Below are 18,596 nucleotides of genomic sequence, written 5' to 3'. Positions count from 1 at the left end.
TATTAAGGAAAACCTTACATAAAACACGTGAATTGCAATTGATAGGGTAGCCTACCCATAACTCACCAATAACGTCACAACTGTAAGCACCATGTGTTGGTAGGCTTAAAAAAAGGTCTGCTAAATTCCATAACCATAATAGCTTATTTATATTTTCGAAATTATTGCCCAAAATGCCTACATTTTCATAAATAGTCTACTTTCAAAAATAAACCCTCATTGTCCCAACAGGCTATAGCCAATCATGTTTCAAGAAAAGGCATTTTATCCATTCTCTATTAGTATGATCCTGCCACAATAACTGAATAAAGTAAGACAGTGTAAAGCTTAAGCAAGGCTACGGACGTTAGAGCGTCACCTGCTGGTAGGCTATACCTCTTTGGTAGGCTACACCCTGGTAGAGGGGAGGCAGCAGTAGCCTACTCTTTCACATTATTTCAGAGCTATTTTAAAGTTTTACTACCATAGGCTATTCTCTGGAATAAAAATATCTCATAGCAGCACGGCTGAATGACTGAACATAACCAAATGCAAAAGAAAGTGTGAAGTGGTCTCATGTATTGATATGTTATTGGTAGGCCTATCCAAAGTTCTTACAAAAGAGTAGGCCTACATGTTAAAAAAAGATATATCAATAATAAAAAAAAAACTTAGGTTTACTTTGGGCCTTAGTATAGTGTCTGTAGATGTTGTAGGATGGTCATACTGTTTATAGTAAGCGTAAGTATATATACTCTTTTGATCCCGTGAGGGAAATTTGGTCTCTGCATTTATCCCAATCCCAATGTGAATTAGTAAAACACACACAGCGAGCACAGTGAAGTGAGGCGCAGGGAGCTGCCTGCTACAACAGCGGCGCTCGGGGAGCAGTGAGGGGTTAGGTGCCTCGCTCAAGGCCACTTCAGCCGTGCCTACTGGTCAGGGATTGAACCGGCAATCCTCCGGTTACAAGTCCGAAGCGCTAACCAGTAGGCCACGGCTGCCCAATTTATGGTGCTAATACTCTTATGTATCTATTTATTCTAGCACTTAAATTATATTTCACTCAATTAATGATGCACTGACTGGAGAGCACTTCAAATTTCGTTGTACCTGGAAAAATTACAATAAAGACCTATTCTATTCTAATATCAGTGAAAGGTCTGAATTATCAATTCAGTATCAGTAAAATCAGTCCTATCAGTATTCCATCACCCTTTTCTTAACTTTGGGCAAGGTATTGATAGTGCATTAAATTAACAATGTTGAAATGCTTAAACAATTTGGTTTGCACTGAGGAATGAGGACACCCTGGGCAGTGACTTTGTCTATTGAATATTTTTAGTACTGGTAACAAGCTGATGTACATGGTGATGACTGAATTTACACAATATGTCTCTCTGCAATCATACAGCCCACATGCTTTACATCAATGATAAAGGTTTAAGAACTTCATGTTATGGGTTCATGGGTCTAGAGTTTTTAATAAGCTTTTTAGTTTACTTTTAACTGTGTTTTTGGGTTGACAAGAAGCAGTTAAGTAAGTAAGTATATAAGTAAGTTTAATTTATATAGTACATATAGCACAATTAAAACACTGTTAAAATGTATTTTGTTAAGCCATAACTTTTCTATTTTTAAATGGAAATGATTCATTGTTGTGAACACCACAAGATGCTGAGAATAAAACATACAGTATCTTGCATCACTTTATTTTCAAATACCTTAATGGTCTGTTTCATGTGTGAGACACACAGTATCCACAGTATATCACAATCAACATTTGTGTGAAAGACTAACGAAGCATTTGTACAAGCTGATCATTCCATGTCGAGTTAAAAAGACCTTACAGGGTAAACTTTTTATATATTCCCTGTCAAACAACACATACAGTATCTCTAACACAAAGCAAGGTATTAAAAAGACCATTATGAAAGCCAGTTGGTCAAATAAGGAACCAATCAGAGGTCACAAATACAGGATACTCTTGTAGAAAAACAGGAAGACTGAAACCTAGGTCTGTTCAGTTCTCTGATGTCCAGAAACCATGTTTTTATTTAAAGAAAAACATGGTAATTATAACAGAATACTTATAGGCCCTTGGCCTTTAGAAACACAGAAAGGTTTTCATCATGGTGCTTTAAATTGTAACTGGCCAAGCAGAGATGGAAGAACTATATGTGCATGTACAACTGAAGAGAAGAAAAAAAAGACATGACAAGAAGAGTTAAAAGGCAACAGATATTTGACACAGCACAAAATAACAACCCGGATTTAAGAATCAACAATGTAATCAATAATTTAGCTTAATGATAACAGCTGACTTAAATCAGGAGAGTGCAGATAACTTTTGGCCAAATTTAGTACATTTTGTAAATCTAATATGTAGCAGGCCTAACATAACAAAACTTTCCTATTTGGAAAGTTCAAACTATATTTTCAAAGTGTGGTTGTTACCACTCGTAACTCGTTGTTACCATGGTTTGGTTTTTAGTTCCAGGTAGGAAACTGTGACATATATTATTATAAAAATAAGACAAAAGACATAAATGTCAAATATTGTCTGACTTAACATGGGATGACCCATAAATGACCAGCATGATCTCAAGACTTTATGTTAAACTTTCATCTCCATTGTAACATGCAGTATTAAAAAAAACCAAACAACAGAGTAGATACAAAATAGAAATTGCACATTCTTGATCAGGATTAACTGTGATTTAGGAACATTGTCCATGAACGAGGCTGCATGCACTACAGCCAACAGGGATCACTCAAGATTGCACATCTGCCTTATGAAGTTGGCAAGTGCCGTTTTAGGACATCCTTGGCGGTAGTGGGGAGACTCTCTGGAAAGTTCACATCAAATTCCACCACCAGATCCCCTCTTTGCTCTGGGTTCTTTGGAAATGGAAGTCCTTGGCCTGCAATTGTCTTCCTCATGCCAGGTTTGATGACGTCAGTGATCTTCATGTTGCAAGTTTTCCCATCTATTGTTGACACAGTGACTGAGCACCCGCACAGTGACTGAAAGACAAACAATGGAAATATTGAAATTGAATTGAAATATTGAAATTTTTTTAGGAAGGCCTGGAATGGACAAAAATAAAGCCCTGAGGCCACTATTTCAATGGTTAATATTAGACAAATATAAACACATTAGTGTGTAACAGTCTTTGTTATAATAGTGCCATAGACTTACATCTTGTATTTCAGAGGTAGTGAATGTGTAATTAAGGCAGAATATACTTTAGGGATTGCATTAATGACCAATCCCAGTCCAGTGAACTAACCATATAAGATCATTTCACGGTACCAGTGAGTGGGCAGGCTACTCTCCCTTGGCACTGCCCAAAGAGTCTCACATTTCGGAAAGCTTATTGCATAACTAACCCGTCAACTTTGCCTGCACATACCATTTTTCTCAAGGGATTATGTTATTTCAAAGCCATGCAACCCATGGACAAGGCGAGCCATTTTACCAACTGCATCACTTAGTTGTAGTGCAGAACTGTTCACTTGCAAATATGATCATTTCCAAACTCATCAAAAAGTGACTGAATACTTGACTTAATGACCGGGATGCTGACACTGTCATGTCACAATATTGAAATCCTGGTGGTTTTCAGACCATTGAGGGAAATTTGACTGATCTCAGTGTAAGTGCCTCTTACCTGTCGTAGACTGACCCGTACTGGGTAAATTATATTAGATCCTTCCCGTCTAAAGTGTGGATGTGGCTTATCCTTGATGACAAAAACAATATCAGCAGGTATGGTGTTGGGTGACTCATCACCCTCTCTGGGAAATGTGATTTTGGTGCCCTCTTTCCACCCACGTTTTATATCTATGGTGAGTATCTTGTCCTCAGTCCTTAAATTACGTCCATCTGGATTAAGGCGTTTCCGTGAGATTTTCATACGTTTGGTGCACCCGTGAAACACCTCCTCTAGGGATACCCGCAACTCATGATGGATTGCTGGGTCCTGCTTGCGCCTGGTCTGCCCACCTAGGCCCACATGCCGATCACGTGGAAAACCGTTCAGGTTGAAGCCTGGGAAAGAGCTGAAAGCATCTCCACCATCCACCTCCATATCATCATCATCTCGCCCATTGACTTTCCTTCCAAAGAATATCTCAAATGGGTTGGCACCTCCAAAAAAGGTTGCAAAGGTTGCGTGGGGATCCCCATGAAAGGTGTAGGTGAAGTTGGTGCCCTGCCCATCTGTGGGTCCTCCTCCACCTTTGAGACCTATTCAATGAAATATAGGAAAATACAAATGACATTGAAAAATGGAACCCCACAGCATTCTGGAATTTCTTCAAGAATACAGTATATCCAAGGGGCAGGGAGTAAAATAAGAGGTGGGTAAATTATGAATTCTGTGGTCACGGTGAGGTGGACTGCGCCATGCGGTATCGGATTTTTAAAATGGCATTCAGAACATGATTGATGATGGTGGAGGCTATTGTCCAATGTTTATAACAATAGTGGTATTAAATGGTTCCTAGAGTGTTGATGAGTATTGTGAATGTGGATAATACAGTGTGATTTTTGAATGTTAAAAGTTGCAATTGGTGAATAAACTCTTCGGAGAGGTGGATAAACTCTAATAAGAGGTGGATAAACTCTATTTCTGACATTTTAGAGGTGGGTAAATTGCGTATTTTGCGTTTAGCCTCCACTACATCCCTGCCAAGGGGTATAATTACATCTAGATGAAAATAGATTGGCAGCTCTATGGTGAGCTGTTCACTTTAAAAAAGACTATATCCAAGCCAAAGTCAATTGTTCAGCGTTCATATCTATGATATGCATAGGTTAGAGCAAAGGTTTTTTTTTTGTCATTATATTAGAATTGCCTAGGCCGTGTTGAGACTCCAGACGAACATGCAACAAAACTGTCACAAATTTTCAACAAACCTCTTTGTTTACCTATTACATGATACGCAAGATCTACATTGTAGCCTACCTCAGCCACATATTTTCTATATTGTGCATATTCACCACGTATCTGTATGAATAATGTCGGATGTGAAGGATGAACTCCCTTGTCTAGCCTCACTCATACAGTATCAAACTGGTCCTAAAATCATCTACAAACATAACATTCATCTCGCCTACATTAAAAACCTACCTTCCTCTCCATATTGGTCATATATCTCTCGTTTCTTTGGATCGCTGAGGACATCATATGCTTCGGCAACCTCCTTAAATTTTTCCTCAGCATTGGCAGCCTTGTTTTTATCGGGATGCCATTTCAGAGCTTGTTTTCTGTATGCCTTTTTAATGTCCTCGTCTCCAGCTCCTTTGGCTATGCCCAGGATTTTGTAGTAATCTTTCCCCATTTCCCTGCTGTGGCCCCACGCCGGATGGAACCTGATGTTTCGACACTGCAGGCAGTAACAGTAGGATTCACCGTAACAGTAAGATATTGGTCCGTGTCCTGGAAAAAAATCAGTGTTCAGGGGCAGTCCGGGGGTATGGCGTCAAGAGGCGAATGCTGCTTAATAGCGCCCGTTGAGCAGCCGGTTCCTCTGATATGTTTAGAAGCGGTTACTCAACGTTCTGGACCTTGTGTTATTTCCCTTCCTATGACCCTCTTTAAATAGCCATCGCTCCCTCCCCTGTATGTAGCCTATTGCTCGCTGGAATCTAGAGGCTCTTTCTAGAAAGTAAATGCTGAGGCACGTCATTTCCCATATTCGGCTGACTGCGATATCATCCATTGATGCCCAATAGTTCAGGTTCCGCCTTTATTAGTAGCCGACAATCACACGAAACGTGAAAGGTGGATAGCCACTACTGTACATGTAGGCTATGGGCCGTCACAGTGAGACGAGACCGAGCATCACTACAGCCAATAGCTAATGGACTAAGGAGACTTGGAACATCACATGCAAATAAAAAAAAACTTTAAAAAAAAACTCCTTTAACCTAGATATACTTTTGACAAATTAGGCCTATTAGTGAGAAAAACGTACCTAATCCATTTCAGGTCTATTTCAAGTGTGTGAGCATTAAGGCTGTAGCCTATGCTGGCCCGATAATGTCCTGTCCTCCAGTAAGGGCTGAGACTTGACATTCTGGCCCCTGAAACGATGTTGATCAAGATGTTTGGGGATGCCTCTGTCAGTGCAGGGCCCTTGGGATCCTTCTAACTCCACCCTATCCCTTATGGCGTTCCTGCCCAGAGCATCATAATCTGTGGCCATAATCACACAGTGGAGAGGGTTAATCAAGGATCTTTGGTGCATGGATGGCTTGATGCGTTGTCCCTCAACAAAAGCAGAACGCTGATACAATATATTTTTAGATTAATTCGGTATTAGGTTGTGTCTTTTAAATCTCTTGCCCGCTCTCACTAGCCTACCATTGCTCCCAGCAAGAAAAATACCTGATCCGCAGAACATATTGAGTTAATGAGCATTTGGCTGTAACAGCCTACTTTGACTTTTGCTGATTTAAGGAGTTCGTTGACTTCTGGTAAATAGATTTCTGATCTAGATTTAAATTGATTCTTATGGAGCACAGGGAAATATGATATGGTGCCGCCTGTCTGAGTCTTTGCAGGTCATGTGCAGTTGTGTGACCAAAAATTACTGAACTCATAGCAAAAGAAGAAAGAATATTTTCATTAAAGCAAAAGTAAAACTCTTGAGCCCAAGTTTGACTGAAGCCATACAGAGAACCATGGTGGAAAGCGTGCATCCCATTAGAATTCACATGGTGAAATGAAGTTACAGTGCCACCTGCTGTACAAGAGGAATGCGAACTCCTTTGCAAGTATGCGCAAAGAACAGGCTCCAGTCAGCACAGCTCGCACGCTGCTCTAAGTGTATGCCCCGCATCCAATAGCTTAACAGATAGGCAGATGACTCAGCGGCGCCAGCAAGAAAACCATTGTAACCTCAACTATAAGCGACAGAAGACATGGAATTTCACCTCTAACACCATTACACGGAGTTTGTTGTTGTGTTTAATTCGGTTAACTCTGCGTCAGAAATTTCAGAAATATGGACCAGTTTCATCAGTTATTCACAAAGCTAGACAAGAATAATGATGGGTTCGTATCGGTGGAAGAACTTAAAAAGGAAATGAAAAGAATTGGTGTTACCCAAGCTGATGAGAAATCACAGGTGGGGCCTATAGGCAAACGTAGGCCTATTTTATTTAATTGCATTTTATTTTAACTAGAACACGTCATGGCAGAAGATAAGTGATCTGGGTTTTTTTTTTTTTTGCAGGTCATTGTGAAAAATTACGACCAAAACAGGGATGGCCGATTAGATTACGAAGAGTTTTTGGGCTATATCATGGACAAAGAAAGGAAATGGAAAATTAATTTTCATGCACTTGACAAAAATCAATGCGGTGAGTTTCAGAGAAATAATATTTCCTTCCCTCATTTTTGAAGCATGCAGCAGTTAATGTGACTACTGCAGCATGTAGCAGTTTATTTTGACTACTTCAGGCCTACTGAATAAAGTTCTCATCTCAGTAATATGCTCAGGGGCGCAACTACCCATTTTTGAGGGGTATGCAACAACAATATTGGCGCCCCCCCCCCCCCCCCCCCAAAAAAAAAAAAAAAAAAAAACACAAACAACTAAAGCAAAACAAAAGGCCAATTAATTTACACTATTACTGTGCATTAGTGTCTATTGAATATGTTTTTAAAGAAATGCTGCCAATTTGATGTTTAACTTGATGTTACACTTGATAAGTATTGATAAATGGTGCATTGCCACTTTAAGAGAGTCTAAACGGTTCTCATAACGTCCTTTTGCCCTCTATTGCTCACAATGGATAAGGCTGATAGGCACTCTAGCCTTGTTTGTTTGCACCACATTGACAACACAATATTAAGTTATTACAAGGAGCCTTCATTGTTAGGTTATAGAAACATGTAATGAGTTGCTGCTAGCATGACATTTCTGTTTGCAGTTGGCCATTAAAAGTGCAGTATGAGCATGGTAGCCACCTAGCTATCTGAATGGAATAGCCTATGTTTCAATCGGCATTATGCTTAACAAACGCTAGTTCGTCTCTTAACATTCATATTTGCAAGCCTCCAAGTACAGACGTCATCACTTTAAATCCTACCTGTTGCCTTTCACCGTCCACTTATTTAACTGCTGTTGGATCCCTTGACATGCCATCTCATTTTCCCTCTTTCTTTTTCTATTTTTAGTCGTCAACAGCTTTTTTTGCTGTATCCATCATTTTCCATAGACGGCAACTCACTACTCGTAGGCCTATCTGCTCGCCCAGCGCTCACGGCGCCCCCACTCCCTCTTCTATGTCAAAATTCTATGATGGAATCTTATGAGATAGGGTGCCTACTCTAGCCTGTTAGTCCTTTAAAATGTTATAGAACATTGAGAAAATGTTTAAATGATTCAGAAACGGACAGTAGTAGCTACATATAGAAAATACCAAATATATTATTTTATTTTTTTACCATCGCTTTGGCGCCCCCATGGAGCTGCGCCCCTATGCGTCGCATATAGCGCATACCCACTTTTTGCGCCACTGAATATGCTTACTCCTAATATTGTTAAAGTTAATATATTCAAATAGTTAAGGTGGTTGAAATAATTCTGTGTACTTGTCCCAGTGTGTTAGTGAAATGGTGAATGAAGGACTGCAATCTGTGCCATGCTCATAGTTAATGCAATTGATCTTTTACTCTCTTATCTTCTTTCCTTTTATTTAGGGGCTATTGACCAAGAGGATATTATTGATCTATTCAAGGAGTTAGGTGTGGTAATATCAAAGCGAAATGCAAAGAAAATCATTCAAATGTATGAAAGGTTTCCAATTAATTCCTGCTTTAATGTCTTTAGATAATTATTATATCACCATGATGACCACGGCATATAACAAGATCATATTGTTACCCACCTGAAATGGCGAGTCTCATTAACATTTAGAAAATACATAACTTTCAGCTAAGGCATTGATAGTGTAAAATAAAATAATTACTCTACACATGTGTGACTAGCCTGATTTGTAACCTAGCTGATTTGGTGATGTGCATGCCACTCACATTTCCAGCATGATCCTGTGTTTTATGTTTGTTGTTGCAACCACTCTTGAAATGGAGTGAAACTGAACTGAAAATCTATTTTGATGCGCACGCACACACGCACACACACACACACACACACACACTGCTGTTTTCTAGGATGGATGAAGACCGTTCAATGACTGTTGACTGGGGAGAATTCCTACATCACATTATAATTAATCCAGCAGAAAATATTAAAGATCTGGTGGCATCCTGGAGACACAGCCTGGTAAGACTACATTGTCTTGGATTATCACTGCAACTCTCTCTATTGGTGTCTCATTAATCTTGTGCATTATAACCACACTGATTGAATTGTGTGGTTAATGTATTCTGTTAACTGTGCAGTGAAAGGAAAAGTATTGTTTCATGGTTCAAAAGATCGCTGATAAATATGATATTTTGTAACTTGATTTAAGATTACCAATATGTTTTGCAGGTGTTTGATGTTGGTGAAAGTCACTCCATGCCCATAGAGATGACTCAGGATGATGCAGACCTCTCTGTTTGGGGAAACTTTGTATTAGCCGCGGGCCTGGCAGATGCTGTGTCTAGAACAGTAACTGCTCCAATTGATCGTCTTAAAACATTGCTTCAGGTGAGCTCATGCGTTTTGCTTTTTTCAAACTCAAGTTTTTGGAAGTGTTAATAATGTGTGGCTAGTTAGAAAAAAATGAGTATGACCGCAAAAAGGAAATGTATGCAGCCTACCATGTAATGTTGTTTGTTTATGTACAGAGCATAACGCCCTTAATTCTTGAAGAAGTATATTGCAGACTTTTGTCTAAAGCTGAAACTAGTGAGTTTATGGGCTTACAGTCAACACACTTTCCTTTTAGACACCAGCATCAGCAAAGTTGTGACTACACCTACCCAGCTGACTAATATATTTTGGCAATATTTGTGGTGACTGTTGTAAAAGTTGTTCTTGTGTTGTTGTTGGGTTCCAATATGCAAAATGAATAGTTGGGGTAACTACAGGGAACTATACCAATACCAATTTACAGTTAAGAACAAAATGATTCATACCCCTGGCAAATATTGATTTAATGTTGATTTTCTCTTTATCAATATGTTTGTTTTGACTGAAAATGACAATCTGGTAGAAACATGGAATAAAAAAAAGCCTTTGGATTTAAAATAGCCCACATCATCACATACCCTTCACCATACCTAGAGATTGGCATGGTTTTATTTCAGTTAGCCTAATAGCTGGTTTGATTTGCATTGAGAGATAATCTTATAGGAAGTACCCCATGGAAAAAAGCATTGCCTGGATGGCAGTATGTTGGTCAAAACCTGTATACATAATTCTGAACTGATTGTGCCTTGTCAGATGTGCAAGATGCCCATGCTGTAGGCACTAATGCACCTCCACACCGTCATGTTGGGTTTCAAATTGAGGACCAAAACAAGTTGGAATGGTTGGATGCTTGGATAGGCCCTCTCGCCTTTAGCCCAGATGAGTCCATGATTTCCAAAAAGAATTTCAAATTTTGATTGGTCTAACCACAGGACCTTTTCCCACATTACCTCAGTCCATTTTAAACAAGCTCAGGCCCAGATAAGATGGTGGTATTTCTGTATCGTGTCTTAATAAAAATTTGCCTGTTGCATGGTAAAGTTTTCTGAATTGAGTATCAAACTGTGCTCATAGACAATGGTTATCAGAGGTTTTCCTAAGTCCATAGAATGTTTTTCTTTACAGAAACAGGTCTGGTTTTAATACAGTGCCATCTGAGGTCCAAAAGACCACGGCCATCCAATATTGTTTTTCAGCTCTATCCCTAGTTTGTAAAGGTTTCTCTGGATTCTTTGAATATTTTAGTGATATGATGTACTGTAGAATATGAACTCCCCAAATACTTCAAAATTTCATGTTAAGAAGCATTAAAATGGCATTGTTTCATAATTTGTCCATCATTTGTTTACACAGAGTGATGCATACCCCTATATCTTTACTTCTAGGAGACTCTGCCTCTCTGAGATGCTCTTTTTCATACCCAATCATGTTGCCAGTTACCCTAATTACTTGTGAAACATTCTTCCTTTTGTTTTTTTTTTATCATTACACAACTTTTCCAGCATTTTGTTACCCCCGTCCCAATGTTGCTGGGATCAAATTCAAAATGAACATATATTTTCGATGAAATAGTAAAATTTGTAATTTTCAACATTTTATATGTTGTCTGTGTCCTTGTGCTAACTAAATATGAGTTTATGAGATTTGCAGATTATTACATTCTGTTTATATTTTCATTTTACACAACGTCCCAACTTTTTCTGATTTGGGGTTGTTTAATAAGAAAGAAATTGAGAACTGTGATGGCAAATAAAGATCTATGTATGTTGTTACACATAAGATTTGAGTATAGAACAGGGTTTTCCCTTGGTGCTTATGGACAGATATGCATTCCATTTTAGGTCCATGGATCAAAAGCTGCCCCTCTTGGATTTAGAGAACTACAGGCTGGAGGCCTGAGGTCTATGTGGCAAGGGAACATGGTGAATGTCTTGAAAGGAACACCACAGTCAACCCTACAGTGTCTCATCTATGCACAGGTGTTGCACACACGCACACACACGCACACACACACACACACACACACACACACACACACACACACACACACACACACACACACACACACACACACACAAATCAAACACTCAGTATAAGATCTGTTATTTGCCTTCTCCTTTAAACAGATGAAAGTCCAGATGGGCCAGAGGGAAACCCTGTCTATTCAGCAGCGATTTGGAATGGGTTGTGTTTCAGGAGCTAGTGCCCATGCTGTGTTTTATCCTCTAGAGGTATCAGAGTGCATTGGCAGGTCTGGATTTTTTTTGGATGTTTTAAGATGTCTTGGTTAATCTTTGAGTTGGCCCATCAGGTGCTTTGAAGAGCTAATTTCAATGCCTTCCTTGTGCTTTCAATAACATTATGTGTGTTTTATTTTCAAATAGTGTACAATTACTTTTTTTTAATCTTTTTATTAAAGAATAGAGTCTGACCGATATGGGATTTTAAAATCGATACCGATTTTGATATTTGAGAATTCCAAAAACTGATAAACGATAAATCAGCCGGTATTCATTTAACAAACAATATAAAAATGTACTCTAATATTTAGCATATTGAAAAGTTCTGGTAATAACGATAGATCACTAATAGCTAATATCGAATAATAGAATAGCTAATATCGGCACACTGATTTATCAGTTGGGTTCTATCGAAGAATCATATCAATATCGCATTGTTCCAAACATCTTCAAGTTTAAGTTTAGACAATTACCAAATGTTAATTGTTGGTTGGTTGTTGTTATTTCTTTGCAGGTTCTGAAAGTGCGGCTGAACCTTCAACAAGCAGTATCCTATCATGGAGTATTAAGATGTGCAAGAGCCATTTACCAGAACGAGTCTGCTGCAGCCTTCTACAGAGGTTTTAAGCCGAGCATTCTCTGCATGATACCCTATGCTGGCGTAGAGTGTGCAGTCCACCAGGTGAGTCACTGCTTAAACCTCTCTCTGCTCTCTGTTAAATATGGACTTAATGTTTAGGTTCAGTGTTCTAATAATAAATGTAATATTGGTATGGTGCATAAAATGCATCATTTTATTGCAAACAGCAACAGTTGTCCATGTTAGTATTTCCCCATGCTTTTCTGCTAGTCCATCATGAGTTGGGTGAAAAGGGACCCTGCTTACAACAGTGAAGCAAAGTGGTTCTTCTTCAGCTTTGTGGCATTCGCCTCTGGACAAGCCACCAGCTATCCATTAGCAGTGATTCGTACTCAGCAGCAAGCGCAAGGTTGTCAGATGAATTGCCAAGACAAAAACAATCCACAATGCATCCAAATCTAAAATGCATGCAAAGGATATATGCAATACTATACAACACATACTAAATATTTGCTGAAACAATTTGAGTTTGCTGGTTAATTAACATTTATTTCCCTTTTAGCTTTCAGCTCCCTTTCACCGCAGGCTTCAAATATGGGCCTAGTTCAAGGATTTCTTGGGATTTATGAAAGACAGGGGCTACGAGGCTTCTACAGTGGAATGGGAACCAGTTTTGTAAGAGCTGTCCCATGTGCCTTACTAAACTACACATTGACAGCAAAACTTGAAACACTGTGTTCTCAGTAAACAATCCCATTGATGTAACAACATAAAATGTAACAGTGAGGACTGTAAACGGTACATGTATGTAGTGGTACATAATATAACCACCATGGTGTTGCCATATAATGCTTCTCAATTTCTGTCCACCCCCTGCAACTCATGCTTGTGAATTGCAAGTTTTACATACTCTCCCCTTGGTAGCGCAATGATTGTTGAAACTACAGTAACATTGCTTATGTATACATGTAAATTTCACAAAGTCATTTTTCATATTTTCTACAAGGTCCCAAACTTGTGTGCACTACCTCACTAAGAAAAGGTTGCAACAACAGACAAAGTATTTTGTTGGTGACAGCCAAATAGCCTACATAGAATGTGTTGTGGAATTCTGCCATTATGTGCCAGTTATATTATGCACTGCTAAGTGTGCCAGTGTGTGTGAGTGAGTGTCTGTGTGCCTGGGTGTATGGGTCTACAGACTTGTGTGAAATGCTTCACTAAGACAAATCTGCAACTACTGTCAACGTATCACAAAATATTTAACACGGAGCACTTCCTGAACTCAAAAGCTGTATATTTGAAGTTCTCTTTTAATTGGAAACATTGATTATCCAAAACAAAAAGACTCCAAGGCACTCTCTTTTTTTAAACTGTTAAAAAGTATTTTCATGGTTTGGTAATTTACAACCTTTTTTAAAATTCTGAAACGTTTCAGCATCAAACCTTTATCAGGGAGTCAAACAGTTCAATCCATCAAATGTCAATCCACCAATCGTAACCTTCCACCGGGGAAAACCTAGGGCTTTTCACAAAGTCAAGGATTTGTGCTTGGTAGAATGAGTCCTGCCGAGTCGAATCCTTCACAGACGAGGCCAGGCTTCTTCCTAGCATGTGGAAAACACACAATGGAACAGACTAGCGAGTGTGCAGGAAGCTGCAGGTGCATTATTAAAAATCATGTGTGCGCACAGGATTGTGGGTGTTCCAAGCACGCAAAGGATACACGCATCAGAGCCCGTTTACGGAGAGCCCTAAATCCCTAAATGCAGAGCCCTTATTAGACATTCTCTGCACGCATGCATCTTCGAAAATCTCAGAACGAAGGACTCAACTTGATAGAATTGTAAAGCACCCTTGCCATTGGAACAGTGCTTGGCGAGATTTGATGACGTAACGTCCTTGAAAGAGCGGCTTTGAAGGACCCATCCTTGACTTTGAGAAAAGCCCCTGGTGTTCTGGCCTAGAGTCTGTGCATACACATGTCCAGCAGATGGCATCATTTCAATTGTTGCGGACTTGCCGTAGTAAAGCAGTGGATTCTCTCGCTCTCTCTCTCTCTCTCTCTCTCTCTCTCTCTCACTCACACACACAGGCACACACATGACATTTTGTTATTTTGTTTTACCATTTGCTGTTAATACTGCGTATTAACAATTGCATTGTCAAACAGTAATTATGACCGCCGCTATATAGCAGGGATTGTGAAAGTTTTAGTTTTTTCCCCTGTCATCTACTTCCTGAATTTTTTGTCAACGATCCCCGGCACATGAAACTTGGTGAGCATAGCCCCACTAGCTTTTTACGAAAAAAAATAATTTTGGTCCTGGCGCTGGGCCCCCCGAAACCCAAAAAAATGTCTAAACCGTAGCACCGAGTATGACTAATTTTTTATAGTATGTTGGTCTCAAGGGCCCGCATCAACTTAGGTTCACTTACGAGACTTTGTGCACATCCCAGGTGCTGAACAAATAGGTCAAGTTTTTAATGAAAAAAGTTTGCACACTCCTTGGTCCTCTTTTTTGAGTTTATTTTCTCATGATTTGGCAGATAACGTTTCGACCTTGCGGTCTTCCTCCTGCATCAACTTAGCCCATAACCATTTAATTTGTCATTTGTGTCATTTGACATTTAAATCACACAAACACACAAACGAACGACAGCCAATACATAATTACAAATTCAGTAAAGGAAAACCGAACATACATCATTTAGGCTGCATTTCCAGAATTGGCATTACGTAGCTTGTTCACCAGATGGCGCAGCGGCTTGCTGCAAGACATATGTAACTTGTTGAATTGGAAGTTAAGTTAATCTAAAGTGAGTTTTTAAAATGATAGATGCTTCCTACAAAGACAACACTAGTTTACGGCAGAGAATGTCTAATAATGGTAGGATGATTTTCACGTGAAATGTAATTCCCATTTCTTCTTGAAGCCAAAATAAGCCTGAATGTTCTGACATGCTTGGTTTTTACTGCAGGTACATTCATCTTAATACCAGTTTAATGTTATGTCAATAGATAAAATAATGTTACCGTTAGGTTAGCATTGTGATGGAGGCCAGTTTGAATGTTGGTGTATTTCTGAAAACATAAATGTGGTTATACCGAGCAAATTGATAACAGCAATGTAATTGTATCTTTCAAATGTTATCTCATTATTTTCTGAACTAAGTTAGTTAGCTACAGCGCTAATGTTCACGAATGCGATGGAAGATATACCTGAAAGATAACCTGTCTACGATGCATCCTCGCCACAATGTAGGTTTATGTAGCCTTCACGTGCTATGGAAAAGATGATATTTTTCATTTGTGAACTGGTATTGGGTTGTGTGTTCAAGTGCTTTTGTTGTCTTATAGGGAAATGAAAGATGGACTCACAAATCCCTGTTATTTGGGTAAAACAATTTTAGATTGCTTAATTAATCTGCTAGTTGGAAGGAAAAATAAAAGCAACAAATAAATAGGCCTACATTTGAAAAATGTAAATTACTATGAGGGTTGTTCTACAATACCATTATAATAATTTGTTGCATATCTGAACATTATATTTTCCTTGATAATGACAGGGAATAATAGTAGAGTGATAGCTCTCATATAGCAGAAATCCCTAAATGCAATTTTTACACACTGTATGCTCCATCGCGAAGTGCTTGTGGCTAAAATAATTATTAGGATTATCTTAATGTATTTTTACATTTGCCATAGTATTGTCGATGGGTTTAATAACACATCAAGTGGGTCCTGAACCTAGTGGTAGGCTATTTGGGGGGCCTTGTCATGGAAAAGTTTGGGAACCCCTGTTCTAGATCATGAATAGTAGAGATTTTTTTAAGGACAAGGGAGTTAATAGAGCTAATATTTCTGTTTTAGCTGCATACGCTAGGTCTACCCTTATGTGAAGCTAGCTACTAGCCTAATCAAAGATGGTCCCAGAGCCCGATTACGGAGAGCCGGATCACTCCCTATTAACTCCATTGTACCTGCAATCTGTTGCAGTTCCGCTAGGGGCGATCAAGAATAAGTGCAAAAACAATGGGGGTCTATGGAGCTAGACGGCTAAATTTGTCTCTTTCACCTGGTTGTCGTTGAAAAATCGAAGATTTGATTGTGGTTTCTGCAAGCTCACTATGGATTATAGGTCAAAAGTTGAATGAACGAGTACTTACGTCCTTTCGATTTCTTACAGGTTGGGTCGTTGTTGCCCACAACACACTAGCTTTCTGCTAATGAATGACGTCATTGACGCATTTGAAAGGCTTTTTAGAACAAATAAGTGACTCAAAAAATATAATACTCTGTATTTTCTCTGCCCCCCCCTTTCGCATGCAACATTCAAATTTCTGGGCAAAAAATTATATCCCGAGAAAAGTGGATTTGAGGGGTACAGCTCTCCATTAATTCTGCACTTATTCGTGAGCGCCCTCATGTGGAACCAGAAAAGGAACTGCAACCAGTTCAGAAACTGGAAGTTTCCCGAGAGTGGCAGTTCTCCCCTTATTAGACAATTCTCTGGGGGGACCAACTGAAAAATCGTTCAATTTGACTCAGTGCCCTCCCATTGAGAACGACGGAGTCTGTTCGTCCATTTCTTTTACTGTCTATGTTCACGACTCTTGTGTGTTGCTCTCCACCATTTTGAAAAGGTCAAAGGTTATCTCATCTCAGCAACCCGTGCATCAAAATATTCTACGAGCTGCCCAGTGGAAAATACCACATGACGTGGTGTTCATGTGCATTTTCCATTTTGGCTTTTGGTATTTACCATAATTACCATAGCGCGTTAAAGCGATGGTTCGGAGTAATTTCACCCTAGGGTCCTTTGCACCATGACCCCGAGCCAAACACCCTCCCAGAACCTGTTTTCCCTTGGTCGAACCCTGGTCGAGTAGCCCTGTCAGAAACTAATGAGTTTCTGCAGGCGTGATGGAACCAACTTTTATCTCGTAAATTACCCCACTAATAATGCCCTGAATGTCTCTCTCTTCTTTATATCCCCAAAACACGCCTTAAAACTAAGGGTGATAGAGCCTTCTCTGTTGTTGCCCCCCAACTCTGGAATAGTCTACCTGTACATATTAAGTCCTCTCCAACCATTGACTGCTTTAAGTCTAACTTAAAGACTTTCATTTTCTCCCAAGCTTTTAATCTACCTTAATACCCCCCCCCCCCCCCACACACACACACACACTCTTTATTCTTTATTTTATTTTTGACCAATTTGTTTATTATTTCAATTATTTATTTATTTTCCCCCCATGTTATGTTATTATTGTTGTTGTACCGTTGTCATTGTTTTATGTTTGCTTATAAGCACTTTGGTTCAACTCAGTTGTTTTTAAATGTGCTATAGAAATAAAGTTGACTTGACTTGACTTGACATATTTTTGCAAGTGCTACAAAAAAAATCATTCTGTAGGCTACGATGGAAGATAACACTGGTGCGATACAGTTTGGCTATCCATGCATGAGACTGAGACGCTTGTTTGTTTGGTTGAAGTGCGTGTGTAGGGTGTGTGTAGGCCTAGGGTGTGAGAGGGGAATGTGCTTTGATTCCAACTTGGTGGTTGTAGTCTACGTGATTAAAAAGCATGTCCATGTGTGGGTGTAGTATCCAAACAATCATAATAAAAATCCTACAACAGTTTGCGAATTATCCTTAAGCCAAGGAAGTGTTTTGCCTAAAGCAGTATCTTCTGACCGGCCGCATTCAGATCTCTGACAATCGCCTTCCCAGCTAGCACAGTTACGTTGCCAGTAGGCCTACGTTGCTGCAATGTCACTGAATGCCCCAAAATACGTTGCCACAATGTTGAATCCAACGTTGCTACAACATGCAAAGTGAAAGGTGAGAATTCCTAACCGCAACCCAGACCAATCATTCATTTAAAACTGGGTTGAACCTGACATCGTCTGCTATACTTTTTATTTGTGTTTTTTCTGTTAACTTTGACCCTAAGGACCAATAATTGGAGGGTCTGCTCTGCCGGAAATATCGCGGAAAACAAATGTGGCCATTTTAGTGTATGCACCCTATCTTTTTTATCAGAAAAATTTGAAAAATGTATTTTTCCCTCAACTCCTCAGTGGGTTGGGTAGGCTATCAACAAATGCATTCCAGATGCACAGAACACGTGCT

At 39.3% G+C, this 18,596-nt stretch overlaps 2 protein-coding genes across 2 annotated transcripts; one reads left to right on the top strand and one right to left on the bottom strand.

Moving 5' to 3' along the window:
• Positions 1 to 1,680: 1,680 nt before the first annotated feature.
• On the bottom strand, positions 1,681 to 5,556 carry dnajb4 (DnaJ heat shock protein family (Hsp40) member B4). Its single transcript, XM_076295257.1, has 3 exons — positions 5,118 to 5,556; positions 3,654 to 4,231; positions 1,681 to 3,006 (listed from the first exon to the last, which is right to left on the bottom strand). The coding sequence occupies exons 1-3, from the start codon at positions 5,326 to 5,328 to the stop codon at positions 2,773 to 2,775; spliced, it is 1,023 nt and encodes a 340-aa protein (XP_076151372.1). The 5' UTR covers positions 5,329 to 5,556; the 3' UTR covers positions 1,681 to 2,772.
• A 1,423-nt stretch (positions 5,557 to 6,979) lies between these two features.
• Positions 6,980 to 17,619, top strand: slc25a24l (solute carrier family 25 member 24, like). The gene is made up of 10 exons (XM_076295256.1): positions 6,980 to 7,119; positions 7,228 to 7,354; positions 8,700 to 8,787; positions 9,171 to 9,282; positions 9,493 to 9,651; positions 11,478 to 11,615; positions 11,763 to 11,867; positions 12,391 to 12,558; positions 12,727 to 12,865; positions 13,019 to 17,619. Exons 1-10 carry the CDS (start codon positions 6,997 to 6,999, stop codon positions 13,201 to 13,203), a joined length of 1,344 nt encoding a protein of 447 aa, XP_076151371.1. The 5' UTR covers positions 6,980 to 6,996; the 3' UTR covers positions 13,204 to 17,619.
• Positions 17,620 to 18,596: the final 977 nt, after the last annotated feature.

The sequence above is a fragment of the Alosa pseudoharengus genome, unplaced genomic scaffold, assembly GCF_046254945.1.
Source record: "Alosa pseudoharengus isolate Yale_2024_CS ecotype anadromous, Long Island Sound unplaced genomic scaffold, YU_APseudo_1.1 YU_APseudo_1.1_scf_2, whole genome shotgun sequence".
Classification (NCBI taxonomy): domain Eukaryota; kingdom Metazoa; phylum Chordata; class Actinopteri; order Clupeiformes; family Clupeidae; genus Alosa; species Alosa pseudoharengus.
The sequence above is the reverse complement of the archived record's forward strand: the minus strand, read 5'-3'. Positions and strand labels throughout refer to the sequence as shown.

Bases quoted from the DNA above. Each gene is read 5' to 3' on its own strand.
- slc25a24l (XM_076295256.1), top strand. From the start codon at position 6,997: ATGGACCAGTTTCATCAGTTATTCACAAAGCTAGACAAGAATAATGAT. The intron at 12,559-12,726 runs GTGAGTCACTGC...CTTTTCTGCTAG, and splicing joins TAGAGTGTGCAGTCCACCAG to TCCATCATGAGTTGGGTGAA. The intron at 12,866-13,018 runs GTTGTCAGATGA...TTTCCCTTTTAG, and splicing joins TACTCAGCAGCAAGCGCAAG to CTTTCAGCTCCCTTTCACCG.
- dnajb4 (XM_076295257.1), bottom strand. From the start codon at position 5,328: ATGGGGAAAGATTACTACAAAATCCTGGGCATAGCCAAAGGAGCTGGA. The intron at 4,232-5,117 runs GTAGGTTTTTAA...TTCATTGAATAG, and splicing joins TGACCAATATGGAGAGGAAG to GTCTCAAAGGTGGAGGAGGA. The intron at 3,007-3,653 runs GTAAGAGGCACT...TTTGTCTTTCAG, and splicing joins TACGGGTCAGTCTACGACAG to TCACTGTGCGGGTGCTCAGT.